Raw genomic sequence first — 27,801 nt, 5'->3', positions numbered from 1 at the left:
ACAAAGAGCCACTTCTCAGCGCTGGCCTGCAAATGTGCCAGCATTTTCAGTTTTATTTAAAAAGGATTAATCTTGAACAGTGCTTACATGCTTTCAGAAACAAGAAACCTGAATCTTGGAATGAACACAAACTAAAAGGATGATTGAAAAGAAACCATCGCAGCAAATCAGTAACACCATTTTTGTTTAATTACTGCATTCCCTTCACCTTCCCAGAGGTTTTGTCAGTATCCTCTGAAACTCTGCACAAGCACGGTAAGAGTTCTTTGCTACTTCTCAGAGGAAGTTCAAAGTTCGTCTCTCTTCTGTGATAGCTTTGTGGCATGCTCCTCCAAGAACTTACTGAACCCTTCTACTGTTCTGTCACCACCTTCGAATTTGATGGGGCTCTGCTTCTTGTTGCTCGGGGCGAAATATATCGTGGGGAAGCCTTCCACTTTGTAGCTGTCGTTGGGTACGTCGTTGGCTGTGGCGTCCATCTTGGCAATCACTAGGTTTTTCTCACCCTTGTACTTTTTGCCCAGAGCCAAATAATCAGGCTCTAATTTCTTGCAGTGGCCGCACCAGGGGGCGTAAAACTCGATCAGGACGTCCTTCTGGGTATCCATGACGATATCGTCAAAAGTTTTTCCTACAACCACCTTAACAGGTCCTTTGTTGTTCTTTGGCACCGGCTGGGACTTGATGATGGGTTTGAGCTTTCCTGTGGACAAAATTTAGAGTTTTAGTGAAATTTACACATCTGTCAATACAAACTCTAAATGAACAAGTTAAGTCCTTCATGCAAAAACCCCACACAGATTTTTAGCACTTGCCTTTCTTAAAAGCCACGACAAAATCTCTCAGCACTTCCGAGTCAAACTCCTCGGGCTCCATCGCATATTTTTTGCCTCCATCTGCCAGAATTCCCACATTCACTTCCTCTCCGCTCTCACTCAGGCCCAGGCCCTTCAGCTCTTCCGCATAATCCTCCTCATCAGCGATAGCAAATGTATACTCTGGGAAGTCTTTGGCTACATCGAGCACCTTGCCCCTCCAGAACTGCGTAGCTGAAAGTGAAAGGAGACAAGGCGTATGTGTTACAGCACAGAACTCCTCCCGCATGAATGTTGCTGCTATTCACAGTAGTTGCAAGTGTAAGCAGATGACTCTTCCACCCTACTCGCCTTTTCTGTAGTCAAAGCTGAAGTCAACGCCATAATACACAACCACCAGGGGTCTTTTCGTGTAGCGTTTAGCATCGTTGCTTGGTTTTCTGTGTCCCACAAGAGGAATTACATGTTTTTTGAAGAACTCTTGCACGTCAGACACCACCGGCGAGTCCTGTGTTATGAAGAAGAACGTGTTGATGTCAAATGTTTTTCCCCCCCCAACGCAACACTGCTGACATTTGCAGATCAGAGTAGTGCAACAATCAAAACGATAGCTGCTGCTAGGCGATGCAGTGCATTTATGCACCAACGGTGACTGAACGAAAGCACAGCCATTTGCAATGCTGATGAGTTTCATACACACTGAAACAAAATTCAAATCAGTCACAACAATCTGTTGGAAGTAAAAGACTCCACCTTGACTGAAAACGTGCGAGACGATGGCTCGTGCTTGGAGCGGAATTTTTCAGGCTGGACAATAACGACGTGACCGGGAGAAACTTTGAGCAGTTTGGCCACTTCGGCACTGAAGGAGTGACGGAAAGTGAAGTCCTCCCTTAGCGAGTTACCTGCAAGCCAAACAGCAGTGAATACAGTTAATACATATGCAAATCCCAAAGAACTCCAGAGAACTGAAGATGAGTGATATCAAAACCCAGAGGAGAGGGGAAAAAAAACAAAAAAACTGTACGCTATTTTTATGGAATTACTTACAAGCTTCAACGTAGATGTCATAGGCTGCATCCTGCTCGCTGGAAAACACTCCGACTATGACAGCATCATCGCCATCTTTGATGAGCTCCTGGATCTGTTTCGCTGCCTGTACCTGCTTGGAGGGCGGCCCAGCCTGCTCACTCATATAGTCAACAATCCCTATGGAGAAGGTGGAAGACATGGATCAGCTTTGTTAGAGGATGAAAAGAAGCCAAATGTACATGCTGTGTCAAACCGCAGTATACATACTACACATTTTGTGACCTACCATTTTTTTCTCTGGGTCCGTTGTATTCAAACACCTTGCCCTTCCTGAAGATCTTCAGAGTAGGATAGCCGGTGACCCCGAAGCGTGAGGCGAGCTCGCTTTCCACTGTGGCGTCCACCTTGGCCAGAGGGATGGGAGGAGTGCGCTGGCTCAGTTCCTTGGCCGCCTTCTCATACTCTGGAGCCAGACGCTTACAGTGTCCACACCTGGAGGTGATAATTAGTTTATTACTTCCCCCCCTCAGAGACCATCTACAGTTTATGGCATCTAACCAGTACTTCATAACTGACTCACCATGGGGCGTAGAACTCCACCAGGATGATGTCTGCGTTATTTACAGTGTCATCAAAGTTGTCTTTGGTCAGCACCAGTGTGGCTTCAGGAGGGGGCTTCCAATCTGGTTGAGCCACCTCTTTAACACGCTCCACAATGGCTGCAGGAAACTGATAAAATTAGCCATGCCGGTGCTTCATTTGTTTAACAAAATGATGCTCAGACTGGACGAACCACTCTTACCCTTCTCTGTCCGCTCTCCGTCATAGTCCACAGGCTCCCCGTTTTTAAGGATCTTTATGGTGGGATACCCAGACACATCGAACCTGCTCCCCAGACCACTGGCCACTGTCGCATCCACTTTGGCTACAGGTATAGGAGGGTCATTCTCCTTGAGCGTCTGGGCAATTTTTTCATATTCTGGGGCAAACTGCTTGCAGTGACCGCACCTAAAGTATACCAAAAACAAAGGGACAGAGATAATGCAACAGGATGTAGACAGGAAGAGGCACGCTGTAAAGTTTGCATGGCTCATTGGTTACAGTTTGAAAACAATCAGAGCTTCTTCTGTTTCTCCAACTCACTCAGACTCATAAGGATTTCAGTAGTTTGGCACATCCAACTTACCATGGAGCGTAAAACTCCACCAAGACCGTGTCTTTGCCCTCTATGAAGGTGTCGAAGTTGTTGTCGGTGAGCACCAGCACCCCGTTCTCTTCTTTCACCTCTGTATCGTCGTCTTCATCATCCTCTTCATCGTCACTGTCCTCTTCATCAGTCTCCTCTTTGCTTTCTTCAACATCTAAACACCAAATAAGCAAGCAAACAGAGCACACACTGATTTCAGTCCGTGTCAGATCCACTACAGCCTGGATTCATTTCTTGCGTGCATTCAGTGAAGACCCTAAAGTGCATTTATTCAAGTGTGTTGACATTAGCGGTCCTGTTAGCTGGCAAGCTAACACAACTACACTAATTAGCTCGTTAATTTTAACACAATAAACCGACCTTCCTACTTCAATAAGTAGTTCAGCTGCAGGGTTGTACAAATGCCCACACTCACCCTCTTCACATCTGCTGACAGTCGCGAAATGTGCAACGCCAAGCAGCACAATTAGCAGCAGAGCAAGCTTCTTCATTGTGTCCACAGATGATACGGCCCCGCGTCAATCGTTGTTGCTGCTCGATCACGAGTAGCCGGCTAATTAACTTAGCTAATAAAAAAGGCTGATGAATGTCATCAAAAACACTGCGGGCTGCACAGACCAGCCGCCCGGATCAATACTGATGTGTGGCCCCACCAACCTTTAGCATACCTTTCATACAAACTAGCCCTTCAGAAAGCACACAGTTCACCACCCCCTCCTCCTCCCCTGTACTGGAACTTGTCTGACTTGCCACGTCGTGATTGGACGCCATCATCGACTGTCCTCCAATCACACGTCGCCACTCAATTCCTGAGGCTGAAACGTTGACAGATACTATTGGATGCTTTTGTTTACTCTTTTCTGGCTCACGGCAAAGTTTTTCAAAGCGTTTGTTTGTTTAGTTTCATAATTTTAAAAGTATTTTTTATGTTTTAAATGAGTGTTAACAGTACCTTAAATATATATGGTACACAAATAATAAATAGTCACTGCACAGGACTATTTTTAGCCTGATGTTTAGAGGATTTAGGGAGGAAATTATTCATTAAACAGGAAGAGATGGCCTGGTGATCTGTCTTTACATGTTTACAGCTTCCTGTGTTGAAGACAACAGAAACCCATAAGGGTCATTTTCATATCTTACTGTTCCAACTCCACTTCTTTTTCTTTCGACAGTTCCCTTTATGGGATGCCACAGCAGTTAATCTACCTCCATGCATCTCACCCTCCCCTGTCACACCAGCCCTCTGCATGGCCTCCTTCCCTACTTCCATAAATGTTCCAAATGTCCATACCAAATATCAACACTGCTGAAATCTGGTATTTATACTGGACTGATATTAAGTCAACAGCATTGATACTTTGTTTCTGTCCTCTGAGTTCAGTATGTAACCCAATGAATTGTTATTGTTGGTTTGTTTTTGTTTTAGAAATGAACAAGTATACCTTAAAGATGCACTATGAAAAATGTCTGAACACTTTTGTGTTGCTTGTATCGACAAGCCAGTATCGACATAGGCAATACTGGCCCTGTGTTTACTTGGTATTGGATCGATACCAAAATCTGGAGTATTGAACAGCACTACTCTTTGGTCTTCCCCTTTTCCTCCTGCCTGTCACCTCTATCTTCAGAATCCTTTGGCCTCTGTTCCTTCTCCGTGCATGTCCAAGCTGTCCAAACTGCTCAACCTGATCTGTCCCTCTGATGCCCTCATTTCTAGTCATGTTAATTCTGGTCACTCCCAATGAAAATCTGACCATGTTAAGCTCTGTCACTTCCAGCTTAACCTCCTGTATTTTTGTAAGAAAGCAAAACTTTTATTCGTATAGCACATTTCAAGACAGACATCACAAACATCAAAAAGAGAAAAAAGAAAAGTTAACCAAACACAAATCTAAAAAGATGAGTTTTTAACTGTTTGTAGAAAGAGACCACTGAGTTTGCAGATCTCAGGCTCAGAGTGAAAAACTTCCAGAGTCTGTGCAGTAAAAAGCTTTGTCACTGCCACTGTCTCCAAATAGATTGATGGATGGATGGGTTACAAACTTTTGTGCTAACAAGTTTTTAAAAAGTTATGCTACTACTGGGTAAAAATAACAAGTTAAATGTACCTTTTTGTAGATAAATTCAACAAAAATATTAATAACAGAGATTATAGATTATAGATATGAGATTATATCTCTCGGCTGGCCTGGGAACGCCTTGGTATTCCCCCGGATAAGCTGGAGGAGGTGGCTGGGGAGAGGGAGGTCTGGGCTTCTCTGCTTAGGCTGCTGCCCCCGCGACCCGGCCCCGGATAAAGCGGATGAAGATGGATGGATATTAATAACAGCAGATTTGTTGCTTCAAACATTTTAATCATGACTTTTACCCACAACCTCGATACCAAGAAGAAAAGAAGTAGAAGGTTTGTTATTAATATATCGTGCTGTCCTATTCCACATGCCTTTACAACAATTAACAAATATAAGAGTGAACAATGAATTCATGATTTGCTATCTCCATGAGGACTCTAGTGTTTATCTGGGACTGCTCTCGCAGGGTCTTCATGGACCAGAACTTTCACCACAACCTCTGGTGGTGAAGTTGTGTAGGCGGTCTGACTTTTGCCGGCTGACTCTGGGCATTTTTTGCCCTTTAAACTATCATCAGATGCCACAACAAAGTTGGAGGAGGGGTTACATCCAGTCTGACCCCTCTGCTGCAGGATGTCCTTGTTAGCCTGGGACCTATAAGTGTTATAGTTAGTCACATGATTACGTTATTCACCTTTAGTACCTGCTTAAAAATAATACCTACAAACTGGGTGAAGCCTTTTCTATTTCTGTTACCTGAACAGGTGAGACATAGTTGGGGTTCCTCCCAGATTTAACAAACATTGGTCATCTGAATGTGTGCCATTCATGATTATCTGTGACCTTGCTGAGCCCTAATAGAATCACACAGAGATTCAAATATGTTGATTTTACTCCTTAAATTTATTTTTTTGTGTATCTTTAAACAATCAAAGTTTATTTGTATGGCACATATATAGACGGATTCACCTGTGAGTCCATGTTGGAGGGCTCTGGTGTGGGGGAGATGACAGGACTCTCCTTCCTGTAGCGATGGGCTTTGAGGTGCAGGCTGTCAGAGAGGGCATTGAGTCTGAACAACAGTTCGTCCACTAAACTTTCACACTCCTCGAGATAGTAGGCCTGAAAAAAGGGAAAAGTCTATTTCTATATTGGAAGGAATCAAAATAATTTAGTCAACTGGCACATTTCTAGGAACAAAACAAGAGCTACTGACCACAATCGGAGTGTTTTTAAATTCAAGCTATATCTACCTACATAAAGCAAGCTAACTGTTCTGCATTTTTTCTTCTTTTTTGAAGCTGTTACTTACCCTCCCCTCTGTATGGTTATCAATTCGTGCTTCTTCATGTTGCCCAGTAGTCAGCTCAGAGACCCTGAGTCTGATGTAGTTTGCCAGTTCTGCAATGGTGATCAAATTCCTCCTGCTGTGAGATCTTCTGGCACTTCTAACCAGTGAGGACATCACACCAATCACCTACAAGAAAGACACAATTCTTACAGAACAATGAGGTGATCTCAGATAGGGTTGCTGTCTATCACAGAAATCAACCTTTTGACAACAAGTTTTACAAGCCCCCCCCCCCCCCCCACACACACACACACACAAAACAAAACAAAGCAACCAACCACATAAACAAAAAGTAATATTATGGGAAACATGTACCACTGCTGTCCACACCACAGCAGACAGATACAGAACTCCACAGGTGAATACATCGCAGTCAGAGTGGAGGAGGCCTCTGTTATTGCTGGTGGCTCTGAGTCCCCGGTAGAGGACGCAGGGCAGGGTCCCAAGGAGGACGTGAATAGGGCTGACTGCCCAGGAGCTTTGAATGTGCAGCAGATGACCCAAGCAGGACGATGCCATCAGCAGGATCACACCTGAAATCTAGCACAAGAGAAGATGCAACAATTTCTAGTCATTTTGGCAAGAACACTTTGCAAAATATATCAAATATCACCAATGTAGGTGCAATAAATGTCAACTGCTTTATTTTGCAGCAAGTACTATTACAGTGCTTGGAGTGAAGACCTTTCCTAAGAAGAGTTATAAAGTGTTTACCATTGGCCATAAAAGACTTGAGAATAAGCGGGAAAGGAGTTTAGCAGGGGTGGCAAAGGTCCTGTTCACCCTCAGCACAGCCACACACTTGATGGTGAGAAGGAAGAGCATGATGCCACGCAGAGTACGGAGAAACTGTAGAGGAAAACATATCTCTGCATTCTTAAAATGTACTCTAACTACAGTGCAAACAAGCTGCTCATAATGATCGCCTCACAGGGTTTATTCTTTATTTTCCAAGAGAAGGTGCTGTAAATTTCTCTCACTTGTTCCCAGGAAGCCAGGAGGCGAACGTCCACACGGCCTCTGTGGTTGTTTCTCTCCAGCAGCTCTGCAACGCTCATGATAACAGCGGAGTGATAAATGTGACACACATAGTGCACAAGTGTCGCTGTGGGCACACCGACCTGCAAAAGACAGAAAGAGGGAGAAAGCTGCGTTCACTGTGCTTCATGGATAATTTGACCTTCAGATAATATTTCTGTGTGTTTTGCTTGTCAGGGTTGTTAGACAAACAGCCACAGGTTACTTTATTCTTCCAGTGAGGTTGTCGTGATCTTGTTTGGATTAGTGTGCGCCTGACTGAGAGCTGGTGTGTGCGCCTGCTTTCTAAAGTCTTACAAACATTTATGCTGGAATGATTATTTTGTCTCGGGCAGACTTACTTCCACCCAGCTGCAAGGTGTTGTCCAGTATCCAATCAGCCCTTGCTGTCCCATACTGGACACTTGGCATGAGATTTGTATGAGAGACAAGAAGAGGAAGAGAAGCTGGTCAGAGGGGAGGAAGGAGAAAAAAAATGTATTCAAATGTGTTGTAAACCTTAATCTGTAGCATCTTTTAAGACTCAGTCTAAAAGTTAGTGTAGTGTTTTACCTTGCAGACCATAACAGCATAGTCCCAGGCAGTAGGAGTGTGATGTACTCTGACTGAATGGACTTCCACAGAGGGCAGCACGACACCGGTGGGGCTGCGCTCAGCAAGCAGCGTCACACTGGTGAACAAGTTCGGTGCGGGGCTGTACAAGGTGAATTGAACCTTCAGGGCCACCGTCCGTCCGTCCAACCAGCCAGCTGAACGCAGAAGTTTCAGTTTTGATGCAGAATCAGACCTGCAGGAGAGGAGGAGAACTGATCATTATTTGGAAGCAAAAAAAAGGTGAGTTAATCAACAGTTTCCATCGTGGATCTCTCACTTTGTGTGCCCTAAGCCAACTGTGGCGCTTGGTCCTGAGTAACAACTAAGGCGACCGCATAGCGTTGTTGAAGTCATAACAGGTACCTGGAAATTGTGAGGCAAGAAACACAACTAAAGTACAGAGACAGAATCTAGAAATCCAGATTTTACAGTGCCATTACAAGTTTAACAAATGTACAGTACAGCATTTTTCTTAACTAATTGTGAGTACTTATAAGTGCAGGAAGTCACGCATTCCTTAATGTAAGAAAATATGAATCTATCCTTCTATCAGTTCATCTTTGGTCACAAACCTCAGTTGGAGAGGTGTCAGATATTTCAATCTTCTGCAGGATTGGCTCTCCAATCACAATATGTGGCTGCTGAATGACATCAGAATGTCACGATGTGGTGCTTTGGTTTGACTTTATGACTAATCTTAATTTTGAAGGATCAAAGAGAGGTGAACATGTGGTCAGAGTTTTCTTCACCAACCTGGAGTTTTAAGTCCCTTTGGAGCTTAAAGTCATAGCTTACCTCTGTTTGGGCTGATGTATGCTCGTACAGTGACTCTATCAGACCTGTCTGTGACCAGTTCCACCACTCCGTATGCTTTTGTATCAACATAAATGAATGATCACGGTTCCTAATAAAAGATAACATCTGATTTTTCTCTGCTTTAGAAGTAAGTGTGAATGTCAGTGAGATATACAGCAAGAGTGTTCGGGTGCTACCTCACAAAGTGTCTTCTGACAGCTCTGTTGAGCTGGTAATGTTCCCTGAATGAGCTGTCATAGGTTATACACATCATCAGGGAAAGCATGGCGACACTGAGAGACAAATCCCTGCATGAGAAGGAAAAGCACTTAAAAGTCTTACATCAAATATAGAGGGGTGCGCATGCATTCGCAAAAGCACACCTCAGGGTTTTATGAATAACAGCCTCTCTTCTTTTCCTCCTATGAGTTTTCCTCAGCTCTGCCAGAGTCGGTGGCCGTACAAGACCCAGGTACCGAGCTCGCCGTCGAGCTCGGAGCAGCTGTAAACGATAAATAACCGAGTTCACATTGCAGAAGGAAAAAACCAGAACAACATTAAACTCTACGAGCGTCTGATTATTACCTTTTTAAGGTGTGAGCGTCGTCTGTAGGGAAAAGCAGACTCAGTAAGCTGCTCTTCAGCTCCATTAATGCCTCTATGGCTCCAAAGTTTCATAGCCTCAATATTGAATTCCCTCAATCTGAAAAAAGTATGAAAGTCTGATGTTTTTCTGTGCCAACAGGAAACAGCCAAGGCCACTGCAAGTATCTGTAAAAGAAAAACATCAAGATGATATTTTTATTTAAGGTTTGTGCCATTATTTAGTTGTGTAGCTGATTATAAAAAGCACATATTATGTTACCAAAGCTGGCTGAATGATGAAGATGCAAGACATCAGGGAGATGAAAAGAGAATGGACCCAAAGCAGAACCTTGCCACTGTTAAACCTAACACATCAAAACGCACAGAGAGGCTTCAAAAGCGTGACACTGACACCCGTGATACAATATTATAACAGATAAAACAGCAGACATCACAATGAACATTACTTTCACTACCTCATTCCCAGCACTGCAGAGAGCACCAGGCAGGAGAGGGACAACAGCAGACACAGAGTCCAGGCCAAACAGACACGCCGCTGACATGTTGGTCTCTCTCTCAGTTTGTCGGTGGCATCATAATAGCTTCCTCTCTCAGAGGAAGAGTCTGGTGAACATCGTCCTTGGAGACCTTTCTCTTTTTGACCTTCATCTTTTGCCCTGGACAAACAAGCTCTTTGGGTTTCATGAAACCTGCTGCTGCCAGGAAGGAATTCAGACTGTTTTTTGTGGGGTGCTTCATCCACATTACTGTATGAAACCGACAGGTCTGCGTCCTACAGCAGAAAAAGAAAGGTCAGGCAGTGATGTTAGAAGCTGTGAGAATGACAATGAGGAGAAATGGAAAGGAAGGGAATACAGAAACTATTCTGAGGTGTAACCTGGTATTTCTGCATCCAGGATTCATCCCACTGCTGGAGGCTGCTCCAGGAGAGACGGCGGTCAAACGTGCTGTCGCTTAGTGAGAGGGGGTCTGTGAGGAGATAATAAAATAAAAGGATAATGAACAATTCAAGAAAAGACACAACAAAATTCAAAAAGAGGTCCACAGAAAACCAATTTACCTTCAGAATATTCCTTTTCAGTCTTTCTGCATTTTACACGATGGACTCGTGACCCCGTCGGCTGTACCGCACGCAGTCGAAACAGGAAAGACACCGCTGTTGCTACGGGCAGCACAGCTACCACGCTTACAAGCCCATTTGTTACAGCACCAGCGGACACATCGACAAAGCCCAACGCAAACAGCGGCTGCAAATACAGAATAAGTAGATGCATCATTGAGCTGTAGGTAAGGCATTTCAGAGCTCTTGCTCACCAAATCTTCAACTTTGAGGGCCTACCTGATCATCCGTTTGTGCAACGATTACTGCACCAACACATGCGTACCCCAACAGCAGCAGCAGACACACACTTAGTCTTTGAGTATGTGTGAAGGAGCTGGGAGAGGGGCAGCTGTACACGGATACCCACGTATGGAAATCAGCCAAGTAGTCATTAAGCTTGAGACGCAGCATCTGCAATTACACAGAGGGAGACCTGGGGTGACACAGCAGCAAATATTACATTAAGTTTTATGTCTAGTGTAGATTAACTCACTGTGACGATGCCGAAAATAGTTTTTATGTGAACATGAGTGTTGTACCTGAGCAAAGTTTATCCCCTGAGTGCAAACACGCAGCATCCTCTCCACTCGGCCATCGCCTTTGTTCGCAGCCAGCCAGCACTGGGCAGCAAACAGCCAAGAGCATCCCACCACATGCCCTCTGAGCACCTGAATAACAAGTCAAACCACCTTAAAAGTCCACTCATCAATGAAAAGGTGTGTTCACAAACAGTTTTTGTTATAGGATTTTTTTATTACCTCAGATACCTCCACCTGTGTAAGGTACCAATCAGGGGAAGGTCCAGAGTTGTCATGCCAGATGTGAACCCCCCACACTGGGCCCAGGCTTTCTGCTGCACTGTGGGGGAGCAAAGACACAGAGATTATAGCACGTGGTAATGAGATAATGAAAAATTACACTGATTTATCTCCCTTTTTCTTACATATTGAACACAAACACAAAGAAAAAAAACTTGTTTCTAAATCACTGAGGATTTTACCTAAGTATGAAGATGTCTTTAGAGTTCCTCCTGAACAGAGTGCATCCTGGGACATGTAGTTCTTTTGTCTGTGAGAACCCATCTTCACCATACAGTGATATGTACACCTGGTCAATATATAAAGATTAAAAAAAACATTAGTCTGGGAAGAAAAACTTTTAAAAACTTTTTTATGTGATTAATTCTCTTACACTAATCTATAACATGTTCTGAATTAGTGTACGAAAAATATTCAGATAATTTAATAAAGCATGTCAAACGGCATCAGGTGCTACAGAATGAGGAGTGTTACAGTTTATCTGCTTTACCTGCTCTGTATGCAGGGAATAGTATGTGGAAAACAATGGGAAAATGGGAAGAAAGACAACAAAAAATGAAATACACAAATACAGTGGCCATAAGGATCCAGGAGGAGCATATTTTGAGAACAGCTAAATACCAAAGGAGCTGATAAGTTTGAAAGAAACCAAAAACAGCCCTGCCTTTGCACTCATACGGGCTGCAGAGCTGAGACCCGTGTGGGTTGTAACTGCGTAGAGATACGGATCAGATGCAGAGTTGTCAGACAGGTAGTGAACCCTTTGACTTTGCGTTGCAACAACATCAGCTCTTTTACACGCCGCCAACCCCGCGACGTACAGGCACACGAACAGCAACAGCATGCCCAGCACTGTCAGATCAGTGGATGCGCTGAGGTTTCAGAGAAGCAAAGAAAAGGAGAGAGATGCCTTAGAGGATGCGTTAAATATCAACACTAATGTTATATTTCTATTTTTCATCTACGGTACATTTTGTTTGCAAAAGAAACTTACCGGTAGCTTCAACAGGTCAAGAGGTTGATATATTTCAAAATACAAATAAAAGAAAAAAAATCTAGCAATCCGGTTTCATTTTATTACGTTTCAAACCTGATGAGCAAAAAAATCCTACTGTTTCTTTCTTCCCCCCCCCCCCCCCCCCCTTTTTTTTTGGTAAAATGCATGTAAAAATATTTGTGCAGATCAGTGTTTTTTGTTATTTTCCAGGTCTCGGTTGGTCACCTTAGGAACAGGTTCACATCTGCTGTGCTGTGGATGCTCTGGATCTGCTGCTGCTTCACGGTCAGCGGTCTCAAACGGTGGCAGCTAGGATTCAGCAAATATAAAGAAGCATGTTAATCACCTCTGCATCCAGATTTGTCCTCTAGTGTTTGTTTGTTTTCTTATATTCTCACACACAGACACACTCACATGCTTTACCTGCAGCTGACAGCTGAATCTGTGTCTGCTAGCTGTGTTCTGCAGCCCTGATGTGTCCAAGCCCCCTGCTGGCCGTCCCAGGACAAACACAGACTGCTGTCCACTGTCAGACTGTAGCTTATCTCTTCAGTCAGGTGATTGGCTCTGGGTGCTTTACCAAAATCAGCATTAAGCAGTGCCAAGTGACCAACACCTGCAGCTGGAAGTTTTGGGAATTTGTTACAATATTTCCCAGCGAACTTACTCAAAGCATGTACATGTTAGAAAGATGACTTGACTGACTCATACTACTCAGCTAAAACATACATGGATCAATTGATTTCTATTAAGTTTAACTGAGATTCTGGGTAGATTTTTCACTCCACAAATAGATGATCAGTCTTAAAAATACTTTGTAAAAGGACAGAGAATTTAACAGAAGGAAAGACCAGGAGGGCAGAAGAGTCAGAAACAGAAAATGGTCTTACCGCTGAGGTAGGATGAGGGCAGAGTGATGCGTGAGGTGTTGCTCTCCCACCTGTAAATCTTGCGCAGATGGTGCATTCTAGGAGTCGGCTTTTCAAACATCCTGATACAGCGGACACTCACGGTTAGATATGTGCCATAGTCTCACCTTTCAGTCAAAACTCATTCAAATTATTCTGTTATTATCTGAGTATGAGTATAACACGGTGCTGTAATAATACCTGAAGAGCACCATGAGGGGAAACGCCTTTTTGGTCGTGGGTCTGAAGAGTAGAGTGAACTGGATGGACTGCAGCAAGTGTTCCTGGGTAATGTTGAAGCTGTGGTAGTTGACCCGGCTGCGCAGGAGGGCGAACTCCCACGAGGAGCTTTTCTGCAGCAGAAATTTAGTCTCGTGTTGTTGGAGTAAAGATACAACACTGCACGTTTTAAGAATTTCTTTTAACAAAATCTTATTATGAAGAACCTCTCATTTTCCACAAACAAAAGAAAAGGACAATCAGCAGCTCACGTTTCTTTGTGTGTGACGAAGCTCGGTGTTGAATGGTTGAATGAGGGAGGAAACGTGGATCCTTCTCCTCGTGTTGCACTTGTAAAGACTTAGGTCAACCACTGGTCCACTCACCTGGAAATCCAAAGAATAAGTAAGAGAGATGTCTCACCTTTAACCCTGTTAAGCTGAACCATGAAATAACTGGTAGAAAATGCATCATTCACAGTTTATGTTAAACAAACAAAACCGATAAAGGGGTTAGAGTTAAAAGTCTCACTGATGGTATAGATGTTAAATCACTGTATGTGCAACTACTGAGCAGGTCTCACCTGTGTAGGATTGGCCCAGGTGTAAGGACTGTGAGCAAGCTCGGTGAGCACAGTGAGGACACACGGTCCATGCTGGAGAAACAGAATCTGGATGAAAGAAGCAGGCATGTAGACCCTGACTGAGCCACTGTTTATGACTGTGGAGGTGTTGTTTTGGGATGCAGCATACAAATTAATGAGGCTGCTGCTAACTCTGTGCTCCTTGGTCTCATGAAACAAAATGTACTTCTGGAAAACAAGAAAAGGAGGATGAATTTCATTAAAAAACTAAAACTGTGGAGAAATAGTTTTAAATGTGTTTTGTCTCACCAGCATGAGCTCTGATGCAGCCTGCAGAATATCAGCTACGAGCATCACCGCTTGCTTTGCTGGAGGTGAACGTCCTTGTTTGATGTGGCCACTGGTGGATGAATTCACTGCAGTGCTGTTTGGAGTGTTTTCATCATTTCTTAGGTTTCCATCAGCAGTTGAGTCTTCTTGTGTAATGTCAGGTGTGAAGGTGCAAGTAGTCACCACCTGAAGGCTGTGTGAAAGCAGGGTGAGTGCTGTATTGAGCACCTTCTGGTTTATAATGTAGTGGCGATAAGCACTAGATGCAGAAAACTGCTCGGACATCATCTGAATGTGAGCTGTTACTCGTTTGGCACTTGCTAGTGTCACCTAAAAGGAATAAAGGAAGTATTAGAAACAATCTAGCATCTACAACCCTGCTCCCAGTTTGGTTTTGTGAGTCCATCCACTCACCTGACTTGTAACTCGTAGCAGGTCGTTCAGAATGCAAATATTGTCTGTCATTGACTCCTAGAATGGAAACATAACTGAATGATTAACAGTAAATGGACTGGTTCTTATACAGCACTTTTCTACTTCCACTCCAAGCACTTTATACAACAGGCCTCATTCATAAAAACACTTTCCTTTTTGATAAAGCTTATAGTTAGGACTGGATCAGGTGACCCTGAACCCTCTCTTAGTTATGCTGCAGTACACTAGGACTTCCGGGGGGCATCCCATTATGCACTGGGTGTGTCTTCTTCATTCACCTCCACCTGTTTATACACCAGTATTGCATTCAGAGGCTTAAACGAGCATTGATTAGTTGTCTTTTGCTCTCTTCTCTTTCCTTCTCTTTCCCCTCAGAGCCACGTGAGATGCTTGATTTTTCTTTTCTTTGATCAAAACTCGATTTTAATGCTACCGCTCTTCCTCCCAGAGAGCCGGGGCTGTAGAACAGAAAAAGAACATTGTTGTGTTTTATCACTTGTGATGTCAGTGTGTTTACCTGATCGCTGCTCTCAAGCTCACACAAGGTGCGAATGAGCACAGTGCGCATGTGCCTCTGTGCATGTGTGTTGGCCTCTGTTTCCAGGCTGAGTCTGTTCAGGATGCTGGTGAGGAGGCTGATGTAGTTACGAATCTCCATACTGTTCCCAAGCTGCACCAAAGCCGACAGGTTCCTCAGACCGGACTCCGACCTGGAGATGGTGAAAGTAAGGATTTGCATGTTCTATAGAATCTATATTATTGTTGACTTGCTCAGATTGATGCTTTGTAGTTTAACACACACAGTCGTTCTTAACAGCAGCTTTTTGGCTGACAGCATAAAATCCCTGAGCGTGCTCAAGCTCAGTGCTATTTAAATCACCAGCAGGCCCTCTTAAGTAGACAGCACGAGACATCTGCATATCATATCATCATAATATGATCACATGGGGGTTCTTACAGCTCAAGATCAGGATCATGATGGGAAGAGGAAGATGAGGTGTCTCTGAGGAAGCTTGGTTGGACTTGTACTGTCACAGGACAGGGTTTGGTGGCTGACCCATATGTGCTGCTTCTTATTTCTGTGTAAATAGTTACTGCGGTGACAACAGTAATAAGAGCAATAAAAAAATAAGAAAATATTAGAAAAATAATAATTCTGTTAATGCTCCTTAAGCAACAGTGTGTCTTTGTGTGTTTACCTTTATAGTCATCCCTGGGGTCACCTGAAGGAAGGCTGAAGTAGTATTGGAAGTCTCTCCCCTGGTACAGTGTCCTGGGGAGTCGGTCTCCTACACTGAAGCTGTACTCATACACTAAGTCCTTTGGCACACACACACACACACACACACACACACACACACACACACACACACACACACACACACACACACACACATTTCTGTGAAGACTGGCATGCCAGGACCAAGGTCAAAAAATTTGGGGTGATCAATTAGTAAAATTATGGGGTCAAGGAGAGCCCTGAAGAGGTTTACTTCAATCATCGGCAGACAGCTCCGAACTTCAAGCACTGAGTGGCAATGTCTTGTAATAAAAATGCACTTTGAAAATCTTTAATCAAAGCAGGAAGAGTGTTAAAAGCATGCGACAGAAAATACCTCCTTCCCTGAGGTGCAGAAGATGCTGAAGTGTGTGTGTAACTCGAGTCCTCTGACAGGCTGCACCTGGCACGCCAAGCCCTCTGGAACAGGATTGGTCTGTAAGAACAGCTGAGTCCGGCCCAGACGCCTGCTCTGAGATTCTCAATTCATCAGACAACAATCGAGAGGATCATTAACAGACGGAGACTGACTTTAAAGGCAATGTGGGCATTTTAATGTTCAAGTTAAAGTACTGCAGTAAATGTAAAAAATAATATATGTCTGTGATTTTGTCCTTTTGTCCCATTATCCTGTTTTATAAATCTCTAATAACTCTCGCCTGGGCTGGTCTATATGTAGCCATCCCAAACTTACTGGCAGTGACCTCCAACATGTATCTGCTCCTGGGCCTCAGACTGAAGGGCTTGATCTTGAGAAAAGAACAGGAGATTCCTGTAGAGATTTTTAAAAGGGAAAAAAAGATGGCTAAATGCTGACACAGTGGCACAGAAGCAGGAATTTTTCTGCATAATGTACCTGTGTAAGTAAAGGACTCAAAGAGGCCTCTGTTCAGAGGATTTCGAGGTAAGTTGAGCAAAGTCGGTGCCTGAATTGCCACAAAAGGCTTAGAATCCACTAGATTACTCCCTTCATCTTTGTGTAATCCCATATCAAACATCGAGACGTCTCCTGCACTGAAGCGCTCACCATCTTCACCTGGGAACGATCGTGAGTGAGTACCAGTAAAAACCATCTCAGATAAGAAATAAACAGTGATTGTAGATATGAACTGTACCTCTGGGTCTCCCTGCTGACATCCCTGGGTCGCCTTCCTCTGCGTTTGGAAAGGGAGCACCATAATCTGGATCTGTAACAGAACCAGCTTTAGTGCAATAATAATAACAGTCAAGCAACATAATATTGCCCCATATAACTGAAAAATATTCTTTATATTTGGAAAAAGTTATTTATTTATGATGGGAACTTTCTTCATGTTGGTTCCAGGTTGGTAAAACTCTTTCACAAACTGTATTTTTATTGTAATTTAATCCGTTTAAATTGTGCTAACAGCATCAAATTATATATAACTTAAATAGACTGAGCTTATATGGCGATTTTAGATTTTCTCACCTAGTCGACCACCCGCATTGCTACTCTCCAGAACACGAAAAGAAAAGTCCCAGTCGGCAGAGGAGTCAGACTCCACTGAAGTTTCACTGCTAATGTCCCCTTGGATCAAGTAGTCGGAATATAGGACACCATCATTGTTGAGAACACGTGGACTAGACTCTGGCAAACCTGCGGGGTGAGGAAAGAAGTCACATTTAGTGACAGAGTGGTACGCTCCAAGTCATGTATATATATTTGTTTATACAGCTAATAACACACCAGCTTTGTCTGATGTGTCTCCACTCCTGGTTGTTGATGCCCCACTATCAGCCAGGTCCACATCACCGTTTCTGGTTTCAAAGGTAGCCACGGTAACGGCTGAAGAAGATGAATAAGGGGTCGTCTGGGTGTTCTGTGACACATTTGTAACAGGAGGGTGTAGAGTAGAGGTGGCAGGACTTTCCATGATGGCAGACATGGTGCTGAGATCTACTGTGTGGCAAAACGGGACTAGAATAGAACACAAGATTTTACTTTTTTAATTTAATTTCCATTTTTAGGGGAATTTTTGGGGGAATTTTCTTGCACAGTGGCACTGAATTTACCTTCTGTGAAAGGCTTGGATGAAGCATTGACCAGGTACAGACTCCAGGTGTACTGGATGTGCCGTGCAGGAATGTGGCAGTCTTCACACACGGTGCCGACAGAGAACGACTGATCCCAGTTCACACGGTCTCCCCGACACTCAGGGCAGTAAATGGACAGCTTCCTGGATCGGATGCATTTAGGCGCATGTTAAACGTCACTTAAGAATTAAAGTGCTGCTTTTAATCAAACACTTCTATTTGATTCTGTTCGGTTATGTGATTCAATTGAGACTTTATGAAGAGGTCACACCCGATGAGGTTTGATGTTACAGTGAGGAAGGTCTCTGATGAAGCTGAACGCTCTCCGCTTTGGACAGTGAGCGTGAACTGGAACTGGTCAAAGTTGGTTTTTAAGAAGCTGGCGGGAAATTTGAGCACCAGCGACGAAGTGGGAATGTGCTGGTTGAAGCAGGAGCTGGTGATGGTGCTCACTGGTTTACATGCCCAACTGTAGCTATACAGAGAAAATCAGAAATTCTGTTAACTTCCAAACACACATTAAATTTCTCAAGGTGAAACAAATACAACTAAAAATGACTAAGATGTAGGAAAATCCACCAAAATATAATATTTACATATTTATTGGCATTTTTTGCCATTTATTTAGTTATAGCTGAGCCCAATGTTGGCGACTTTTGGCAATTACAGCTCAGAAATGCTACTGGCAAATGTTATGTGGGCCAGACGTGCAGCCGAAAAACAAATGAGACTCTAGGCACCCAAACTGCAACACAGAGACGAGAGAGAATAGCTTTCTGTGGACACAGCTCACTAACCAGCTTCAGAAGGAGCGGATCTGGAGAGCGCAGCTAAGCGAGCAGCTGCAGCAACAGGAACACACCCATCATGAACTGCTCAAGGCAGAGGAAAAGCCTCACGCTATAGGACAAACTGAATTTTGATCCAGGAGTTAAATAGTGAGTAAGATACCCTCAGTCAGGAGGAGGACCTAAAAAGCAAAATCTCAGCAAACCTTGAGCTGAACACTAAACTTACAGCAGAGGTAGCGGTGAGAATGGGAACGTGACCACTTCCATAAACATTTAAAACCAGAGGAAAGTGAACATTCTTATCCGTTTTTCCTCATTGAGGCGACAGCTTCTGGCTTGTTGCCTATTAAAGGTGTCAGGGCTCAATTTCTACCTGAGTGGGTTCGTGGGGAAGTCAGGGTCGTAAGATGCCTGCCCATCCAGGGTTACTATGGTGTTCCTGTTGTTAAGGAAGATGTTGGTGCCACCCTGGATGAAAGCCACAGGAGGGCTCGGCATCACCTGAACCTTTACGCTGTAGTTACTGTACACCACACTGCCGACGACCTGAACCTGCAGGAGAAACACAAGCCTCGATCATTCGGAATAATCGTATAGCAACAGAAATAACGACTTGAAATGGAGAGACCGGCCGTTAAATAGTTCTTCTGTATTATTGTATTATTATTACACACCCTGGCTGTAGCCGTATAAGTGTCATACTCCAGGAGATGGCTTTGCACTATGAGGATCTGCCTGTGTGTGTCTGTGAGAGGCAGCGGCACTGCCTGGCCTGCAGAGTCGAATAAAGTCCAGGAGTAGCGCAGGCCTCTTGATACATCACAATCCACTTCCGTTTCGTACGTCACACCCAGATGGACAACCTCATATCTTCGTACCTAGGTGCAAAGAGAAGGTTGTATTGTCTTTTATTAACTATGCTCCGCCATACGTACTTGTGAGGTCTGGACAAAGAGCTACCTGTAGTTTAAGAGGCCCCATGTTTTTGACAGGTGGAGGCTGACAAGGCTGGTCCACAACAAAGATGTGGCTGCTCAGGGAAGCAGAGCTGACCAGGTTAGACGCCGTCACTTCCACTCTGAACTCTCCCGTTCTGAGGAGGAAAAACATGTTTATTAAGCACACTTGTGTTAGGCTACATGTGATTTTCATATTTATCTGAAAGACAGATAGTGAAACATACTAACAAGTTTGTAAAAGGTAAATACAAAATTAGAGAATCTTAATCCTAACTTAATCTAAACTTAAAGTCCGATTTGAGTTTACAAGGAGAATGAAAGCCCAAAGTCTTGTTAAACTCTCTGACTCACCTGTGGAAGATGTGCCGTTCTGTGCTCTGTCCAGACCGGCTTGTTCCATCCCCAAAGCTCCACAGGAAGTTGATGTCGGTCCCCATATTTACCCGGCAACTGAACACCACTGTATGATTCTGCAAAACCGAGGCCCGGTGGACCAGCCTGTTGAGCTTCACTGTTCTCTGGACTACCACCGGGAACATGTCAGAGGTAACGGCCATCTTACCATGTGACATGATTACAGACACATTATACCTATGGTGAGGAAAGGTGGGATTTAAGAGGGGTTAGTTTAATTCACATGGTGTTTGATTTATTTAATCATATTTTATTTAGAAGCTGTTGAGCTATTGTGTTTAAAGACATAATGACACACAAATGCTACCAAAAACATAACCTCCTTGGTGCACGTAATAATGTGGGGATGAAGAACGTTTTTTTAGCGTTAGAAGACTTGAGAAGGACCAACCAACAGAGGCTGGGTGATTCTAGTTGTTTGCCAGTTTCTGTTATGACTGTTAGATTACAAGTTAAAATTTATGCATGTAAACCAACTTCACATGTTTTACCCTTGTGACAGTTTTGTTGACTTTTTTTTTAACTGTCGGGATTTGAAAAACAAAACGTATGTAACCTTGTCCGTGGATGAACACTTTTAAGGCTCTGGCTTATTTAAAAAATCTCCAATTATTTTATTTTAAAAATGTTGCACATGCCTCGCTATTACCTGCCAGGCTTTAGGTATTTTCTAGTGATGATCCTAGAGGTAGTTGTGGCTGATGTGTAGTCTCCAAAGTGCCAGACGAACACTGGATCTGGTACGTCAGTCACAGCTTGGAAGATTATATCTGTATTTGTTGGATATGCTTGCCTTGCTGCAAAAATCCTCACAGCTAAGGATAAGAGACACACATGGTCATTACAGATAAATCACACCAAAGATAATGACACTAATTAAAGATAACAACAACAACAAAAAAAGACAGAAACATTAAGGCATCAATGCTGTGACTCCTCGGTGGTTACCGTTTTAGATTTAGTCTCACTTGTGGTGACAGCTTCCTGTTCTTTGTACACGCTCTCACACCTCAAGTAAAACACTTGATTCTCAGCCTGACGCTCAAATGCAACCGTCCTAGTGTGGTTGAAAAGCTAAACCGTGACCACTTCCTGTGCTCCTGTCATGTAGCTGCATTTCCTGTACAGCGGTGATGAGCTCACCAGCAGCGAAGCAGCCACGTTTGACCCCGGTGCACCTCTAAAATAAAACCTAATGCTTTTCTAAACCTAATCCTGGCCTGGCATGACCTCCCATGGATGACTTCTGAATGTACGGATGCATGAACTCCTAGTAGGCCTCGAGACACCACTGATGAATGATGGCAGTGGAGAGGATCGATGCTGTGAGGTGATGCTGTCCTACAGCAGTGGCGATTGAGTGCAAATTGCAGCTGGAGTGGGCGGAGGTGTGAAGGTTATCAAGGTTTGACGTGTGAGGGTACCGCCGTGTCAACAAACAAGATTGTAAGCATATGTGATGTTGCCATGGTCGCTCTCATAGGTGGGGGCTACATTTAGTGTGAGGCTGAGGACAAGCAGGTGTTTCATGGTGGTGAGCAGCTCTCACAGAAACAATCTCACCTGAAGTTAAATGATTCCCACACAAGATCCCTTTAAGGTGAGAGCAGCCGGGAGATAAGACCACCTGCAAGACCACACGACCACATGCAGAAAGCACACACACAAAGACACACACCAATGTGAGATTAAAGGATATCTCCATTCATATTTGATTTTTCTTCTCATCGAAGAAAGAACACAATGAGCATAAATGCTTTTAAAATCTTGTATCTCTTATTTCCCGCGGTTATATAATATCCCAGCTATTGTTTTAAACATACTGAGCCTTTCTAAAAAAAAGAGAACTATAAAATGTTTTAGTTGTTTGCACCTTTAATTTATTAATACTAGCATAATTCATACAAAACCGTTGCATTTTTTAATGACTGAAAGCTGAGAACTCACAACATGTATTGTCTTCTGCTTCCACCCATAGAGGCATGATGCATTCACTGACACTGCGTGAACTCCCTCTGATTCGAAGGTCCACTTCTGAAAATGATGAGAAGCGTTAAGTTTTCAGATTAAAAAACATGACAGTACATTGAAGGATGAGGGATATTTCAGATGATGGAGATTAAAAAATCAGGTCACCTACAGAAAACTGCGTTCCTTCAACAAGAAGAGGAATTCCATGAATTCTTATTTGCAAAGCTGACAGTCCGGCATCAGAAGTATGTATGCCATTCTGGCTCACTAGCGTTACAGCATTTTTTTCAGTCCTTCTGCAGACCCAGCAGATTTATGGTGTTGGCTACTGCTTAAATAATGTTTGAACACTTAACCTTCTACTTTATCTCAGTTTGAACACACCAGTGGCTCTGAATGAACAAACTAAGCTCTGAGGAGCTTTGATGAGCTTTAATGAGCACATCAAGGTTTGCTTATGCTCTTTTCCCTGTCACCGTAGAAGAGTTGTGTAATGACTCACAAATACGTAGTTATGCTAATCAGTAATTTTGAGGATTATGCACATTTTGCACATTCAACCTGAATAAAACTCCCTCAAGAGCTTTTCTCTTTGTTGCAATTTTTCCAAGATTTTTAGTTTATTATTTATACGTTATGATTCTTTTGGAAAAACTCTAGATGCAATTGGTTTTAAAAAAAAGAGTTACTGGATTTACCAGATGAGTATTAATCTAAAGAAAAGGTTTTTTAAAAATACATTAAAAAAATACATAAAATACATGAAAAACAGGGCAAAAACATCAAAAATTATTTATCATATATGTTGAATGTTCAGTTATTTTATATTTTTTGGTTGTTTCGTTTTTCTTTTTTTTTTAAAGCTAACATTCACAGCTGATAAAATTCTTTGAAAAGCTGACAATTCAAGTGAGCAAAACATCTTTCTTATATATATTTTAGATATATAATATTTTTATATTAATATTTTCCTGCTGGAAAATCACAAACAGGCCAAACTGCATATATGAGCTTAACATAATAAACACATAAATCAATTTCCCATTATAAATCCCCAAATAGCTATTTCCTTTTAAAGCCAAACCTGACAAGTTAATTAATTTAGACTCATTTATAAGTTATTGTTGTGTGATTTACCACTGTGCTGTTCAGACAGTGTGGCTGTGAAAGGGAAGCTGTTTCTTCTTCCCTGTGAGTAAAGCACCAGCAGAACTCAGCTGCTAATCTGTCACTTACAAACGCCTGCAGAGTGACGGGATCGGCCCAATATGCAGCCACACCCTCAGTCACACCGTCAGAGTCCAAGTGAACCGTGGGGATGCAGGAGGGAACATTCAGGGGGCCGTGGAGCAAAGACACCGTTAGGTTCCCTGGAAAGGGTGGCAAAATGTACAAGTGGAGGGTGGAGGAGAGTGTGGAGAGAAGGTTGGAAACGGTGATGTCTAAAAAGAAAACAGAAGACAAAAAATACACACAGAGCAGACAGGATTACTCATACGTGATCCCTTTCTTGATTAATTAACTGATGAAAAAATCACCAGCAAACACATTAAATTTTCTCTGGTGAACTTACTTATTTCGTATTTGCCTGCAACATTCAAAATCCAATCGGATGACACAGTAAAGGAGCCATCATCCGTCACGTTGACCTTTAGGGTCATCCCCAGAGACTCCACAGTGACATAGGTCAGGGCCTGGCTGCTAAGACCCAGGATGCCTGGAAATCACACAAATAATCATGTAAAGGATAAAAAAAAGAGCTTTGATATAAAGTGCTTAAAATTCTACAAATCGTGGAAATAATACACAAATATTCAGAGGTTATTAGCATATATTCCAACATACTTAAACTCATTAACAAGCATCAGTGCAGTCCATTAACTTTCTGAATAAAGCATTGTCTAGCAACTATATAGAAAATTTCGGTTTCTCAACAAAAGAAAAACAATCAAAATAATTTAAAAACCTATTTATTTGCAATACATTGTAAGTAATTTTCATTAAAATTCTTCAAATTATATTAAGTTTAAATGTACAATATATATCAAAAATTTAACACATACTAGATACTTGTAATGACTTCACACAATACAACTGTAACAGCAAAAATGTGCCTTATGTTTGATACTGCTTGTTCAGTTTCTGTTGAAATACATTTTGATAAGTATAATTATTTTTAAGGAAACATTTAAATCTAAATTAAAAAATAAAGAATGGAAAAAAGACTGAAAACAACATTTTAAATACTCAGTTTACAGATCCCGTCTGCCTGTGTGAAAACATGAATAATATTACTTGCAATAATTTATATCAAGAAATAATATGATATAATAATAAAAGTCCAATTTATAGAAGCCAAAACTACAGGTTCTACATTATGTGAGACCACAGAAAATACACAGTAGGATAAAAGTAAATTAAATTAAAACAATTTCAGATACAGATACGCAAATAATACCTGACAGTGTAAACTAATAATTAATGCGTTCATTGAAGCAAACCTTTTCAAATCAGGGAATAACTTAATTAAAGCACGGGGGTGAAGAGTTGCATTTCAAAGAAACTCATTGTTATAAAACACTGCAGCAGCTGACCTGGTGGCTGATTGGAACGTCCAGCGAGGTTTCCTTTCACTTCAATGACAAAAGTCTTCCCAGCCTCCAGTCTTGCTGGAGAAGTAAATACACTAATGTTGTGCAAAAATGGCCCTTCAGTTCTGTAGAGCGCCATGCTTCCATCTTGTGCTTTTCCAAGAGGTAAGTTCAAGGTACTGGAAGAGAAAAGAAGTTATCCAGGACAAAAAGCTTCTTGCTTTAAGCTTTTAAAATGTACTTTAGTGATGACACGACAACACAAGTTTAAATGAGAAGAGAAGCGGCAGCTATAGTTAGACATCAAAAGCAAAAGAAAGCAATCTGCTACCTCACCTTTGTCTTTCACTTCCTCCTTTCACGTCCTTTGTTCCTTCACTGGGAGATGTCTTGAAACACTCTCTAAACACCAAACCACTGAGCTGGTTCCCACAGTAACAGGTCTGTGAAGACAATGCAGCCACTCCATACCTTCCACAATAAACACAGTGAAGGTTAGTGTTTTACATACTGAGAGCACATGTCACATGTCAAATAAGCCTTTGTTGGTATTCTAATATATGATGCTTTAAATTTCTGTTACATCTTCTTGAAAACAGCACTTTTGATATATATACATATATATTCTTTGTTTGTTTGTTTTTTGTATTAGAGATTTGCTATTGGGATTTTTTTTATTCACAAATTTTATTCATAAATTTAAAAATATTTTTGTAATTTCTTAAATTATTTCAGGATGAGAATATATTAAGATTTCTGAGAGTTTGTTTTTAAGTGCTTTTACACACAACAGATGATGCCTCAAATATGCAATAATAAAAGGCTGCTATAAAAATTTGAATATTTCTTTAACCTGTTACTGTCATCACTGTCAAACAATTTCAGACAAGCATCCACATTTCATCTTCATCTGTAATGCCCCCTGACCCGGAAAGCTCTTTTAGCATTTCTCCACCAGCTCACCCCTCATCCAAGCAGTGTGCAGAGCAGGCTACCGGGTCAAGGTCACGGGCACCGACACCCGTGGGTCCGTGAAATCCGAGGGAAGAGCTCGCGCTGACGCATCCGATGAACCAGGGTGAACTCTGCTGACCTGATGAGGAGGCCAACGCGGACAAGGAGTGCAGTGCAAAGAAGACAAAAGCGCGGAGCATGACTGCTCGGACACGGGCCTCGACTATAGAGCGAAACTCGGGATGAACTGCGATTGAGGAGGACGCTTCAAGTGGGAGAGAACGAGAGAACAGGAGAGAGGAGCAGGTGCACCGAGACCTGCAACTGTGCATACAAGGTGTTTGGGAGGCGTGAACAGAGAGGGTAACTGTATGCAAATAATGGGTCAAAGACCACGTGAGGGAGGAGGGAGATCGCGTTAATGATCGGGAATCTAACAGAAAAAAAAATCACGGCCTTTTGTTGCTGTGCAGGAAACGCTATTGTTGTTATTACTAAGTTTAAGGCGCGTGTTACCATTCTAGTTATTTAAAGGTGAAGGCTCAGGTGCCCTGCACCTGCGTGTGTGAAGATGGAGTGATCCCCCACTTGCCTTTGCTAATAATTTGTGCAAAGCTTAAGGACGTTTTTGAATTTAAATACGAGAGCAGCTGCTTCGGAAGCATCAAAATGCCCGTTGCAAAAATAATAATAATAACACTGTTAGATTTTAATGCAGCAACGCATGTCTGCTGCGCTGTAAGGTCACATGTCAGTGACACCCAATGGCTGGGTGTTTTACTGGACTATGAGACTTGCATCAAATAAAGCCTCTGCAGCGATCTGAACTGCTGCTTCGTTTGTGGCCAACAAAGCAGCATCATGCGGCCTTTAAGGCAGAAAACTGAGATACGTTAAATGGAAAGCCGCAGTGAGAGAGAGGAACGGCAGGTGTTTGCTTTGTTTTACTCCCAAGGATCGATCCGGCTCCATGATCATAAGAATTCTGCTTGACACTGAATTAAACTGCACTAAGCTCAGGTGGCCTAAAGCGACCTGGTCACATGCTTCACGTACAGGTTATAACATTTACTGAGCCATTAGACACTCAGTGCCTTTCAGTGATTTGATGCCCAGCAGCCCCTTTTTTTCAAGCGAACTGATCCAGAGGATGTCTCCAGACTCGTTTCTCCTCTGTCACCAGAATTCCAAACAAAGGAAAGAATTCCAAAGTAATCACATGTCATTGTTTTATTGTGAGAATGAGACGCTAGTTTATATTCTGAAGGAGCAGCCCTGAATCACCTGCCAGACGGCTTGAAACTGGTCGTTAGACAGACGACGCTCGACGCCAGATTACATTTAAAAACACAAATATTAACCTTATTAAGCATTAGATTCGAAGTCTAATGTGGGCTACACGTGTAACTTTATTTTAAATTACACAAGTAAAATGGAAACACGGGGACAGGTAGGCCTACTACAGAGAACTGTGTGGTGTCTCAGGCTGTCCCCTCTGCTCAGGTTAGGTTCGCCAATTATTTGGTTAACTGAAATAAATTCCAAATGCTTCGCGTTAAACTGGTAAATTTAAATGAAATCTCACCAGCAGTGATAATTTTGTGCTAAGTTTGAGAAATCCAAGGTTGTCAGCTCGGACACGAGACAAAGCGTCCTCTCAGTGGGTTTATTTTATCTGAGCTGTCACGCCGAAAAGGGCAAAACCGCGACGGAACCGGTGTGACTCTTCGGAGTTCAGCTTTGCCCGTGAGCCCTTTTGCTGGAAACCAAGTCTGCGCCGTGTAGCTAACTCCGCCGGTCCACCTTAAAAAGCTCTTCCGGTTTGCTCGACATCCCCTTTAAGAGAAATTCCCAGAGCTTGAAGTTAGCGGCAGGGGGCACT

The 27,801-nt window shown here is 42.7% G+C and overlaps 2 protein-coding genes across 2 annotated transcripts; both read right to left on the bottom strand.

The window, feature by feature from the left end:
* Positions 1-12: 12 nt before the first annotated feature.
* Positions 13-3,776, bottom strand: pdia4 (protein disulfide isomerase family A, member 4). The gene is made up of 10 exons (XM_086306053.1): positions 3,470-3,776; positions 3,034-3,208; positions 2,650-2,855; positions 2,428-2,566; positions 2,134-2,339; positions 1,866-2,024; positions 1,569-1,720; positions 1,167-1,323; positions 816-1,049; positions 13-703 (listed from the first exon to the last, which is right to left on the bottom strand). The coding sequence occupies exons 1-10, from the start codon at positions 3,543-3,545 to the stop codon at positions 288-290; spliced, it is 1,920 nt and encodes a 639-aa protein (XP_086162179.1). The 5' UTR covers positions 3,546-3,776; the 3' UTR covers positions 13-287.
* A 1,112-nt stretch (positions 3,777-4,888) lies between these two features.
* On the bottom strand, positions 4,889-26,699 carry pkd1l1 (polycystin 1 like 1, transient receptor potential channel interacting). The gene is made up of 55 exons (XM_086306056.1): positions 25,929-26,699; positions 25,302-25,436; positions 24,969-25,144; positions 23,948-24,091; positions 23,611-23,816; positions 22,351-22,437; positions 21,967-22,030; positions 21,053-21,218; positions 20,341-20,580; positions 19,991-20,123; positions 19,705-19,908; positions 19,404-19,582; positions 18,511-18,714; positions 18,219-18,382; positions 17,893-18,123; positions 17,635-17,802; positions 17,300-17,371; positions 17,041-17,220; positions 16,879-16,956; positions 16,522-16,664; positions 16,105-16,225; positions 15,864-15,999; positions 15,423-15,615; positions 14,885-14,941; positions 14,450-14,800; positions 14,141-14,368; positions 13,830-13,943; positions 13,540-13,691; positions 13,321-13,421; positions 12,854-13,052; positions 12,656-12,739; positions 12,098-12,305; positions 11,616-11,722; positions 11,374-11,473; positions 11,155-11,283; positions 10,853-11,026; positions 10,574-10,760; positions 10,391-10,482; positions 9,969-10,285; positions 9,773-9,857; positions 9,493-9,678; positions 9,291-9,409; positions 9,105-9,215; positions 8,908-9,016; positions 8,685-8,753; positions 8,390-8,475; positions 8,071-8,305; positions 7,860-7,964; positions 7,461-7,601; positions 7,195-7,329; positions 6,796-7,020; positions 6,442-6,606; positions 6,099-6,251; positions 5,886-5,983; positions 4,889-5,783 (listed from the first exon to the last, which is right to left on the bottom strand). The coding sequence occupies exons 1-55, from the start codon at positions 26,249-26,251 to the stop codon at positions 5,567-5,569; spliced, it is 8,586 nt and encodes a 2,861-aa protein (XP_086162182.1). The 5' UTR covers positions 26,252-26,699; the 3' UTR covers positions 4,889-5,566.
* Between the last annotated feature and the right edge of the window lie 1,102 nt (positions 26,700-27,801).

This window comes from Aulonocara sp. 'chitande type north' Nkhata Bay, linkage group LG9, assembly GCF_057382095.1.
Source record: "Aulonocara sp. 'chitande type north' Nkhata Bay isolate Kocher_YH1m ecotype deep benthic linkage group LG9, A_spYH_male_GT1.1, whole genome shotgun sequence".
Classification (NCBI taxonomy): domain Eukaryota; kingdom Metazoa; phylum Chordata; class Actinopteri; order Cichliformes; family Cichlidae; genus Aulonocara; species Aulonocara sp. 'chitande type north' Nkhata Bay.
This window is presented reverse-complemented; position numbering and strand designations above follow the sequence as displayed.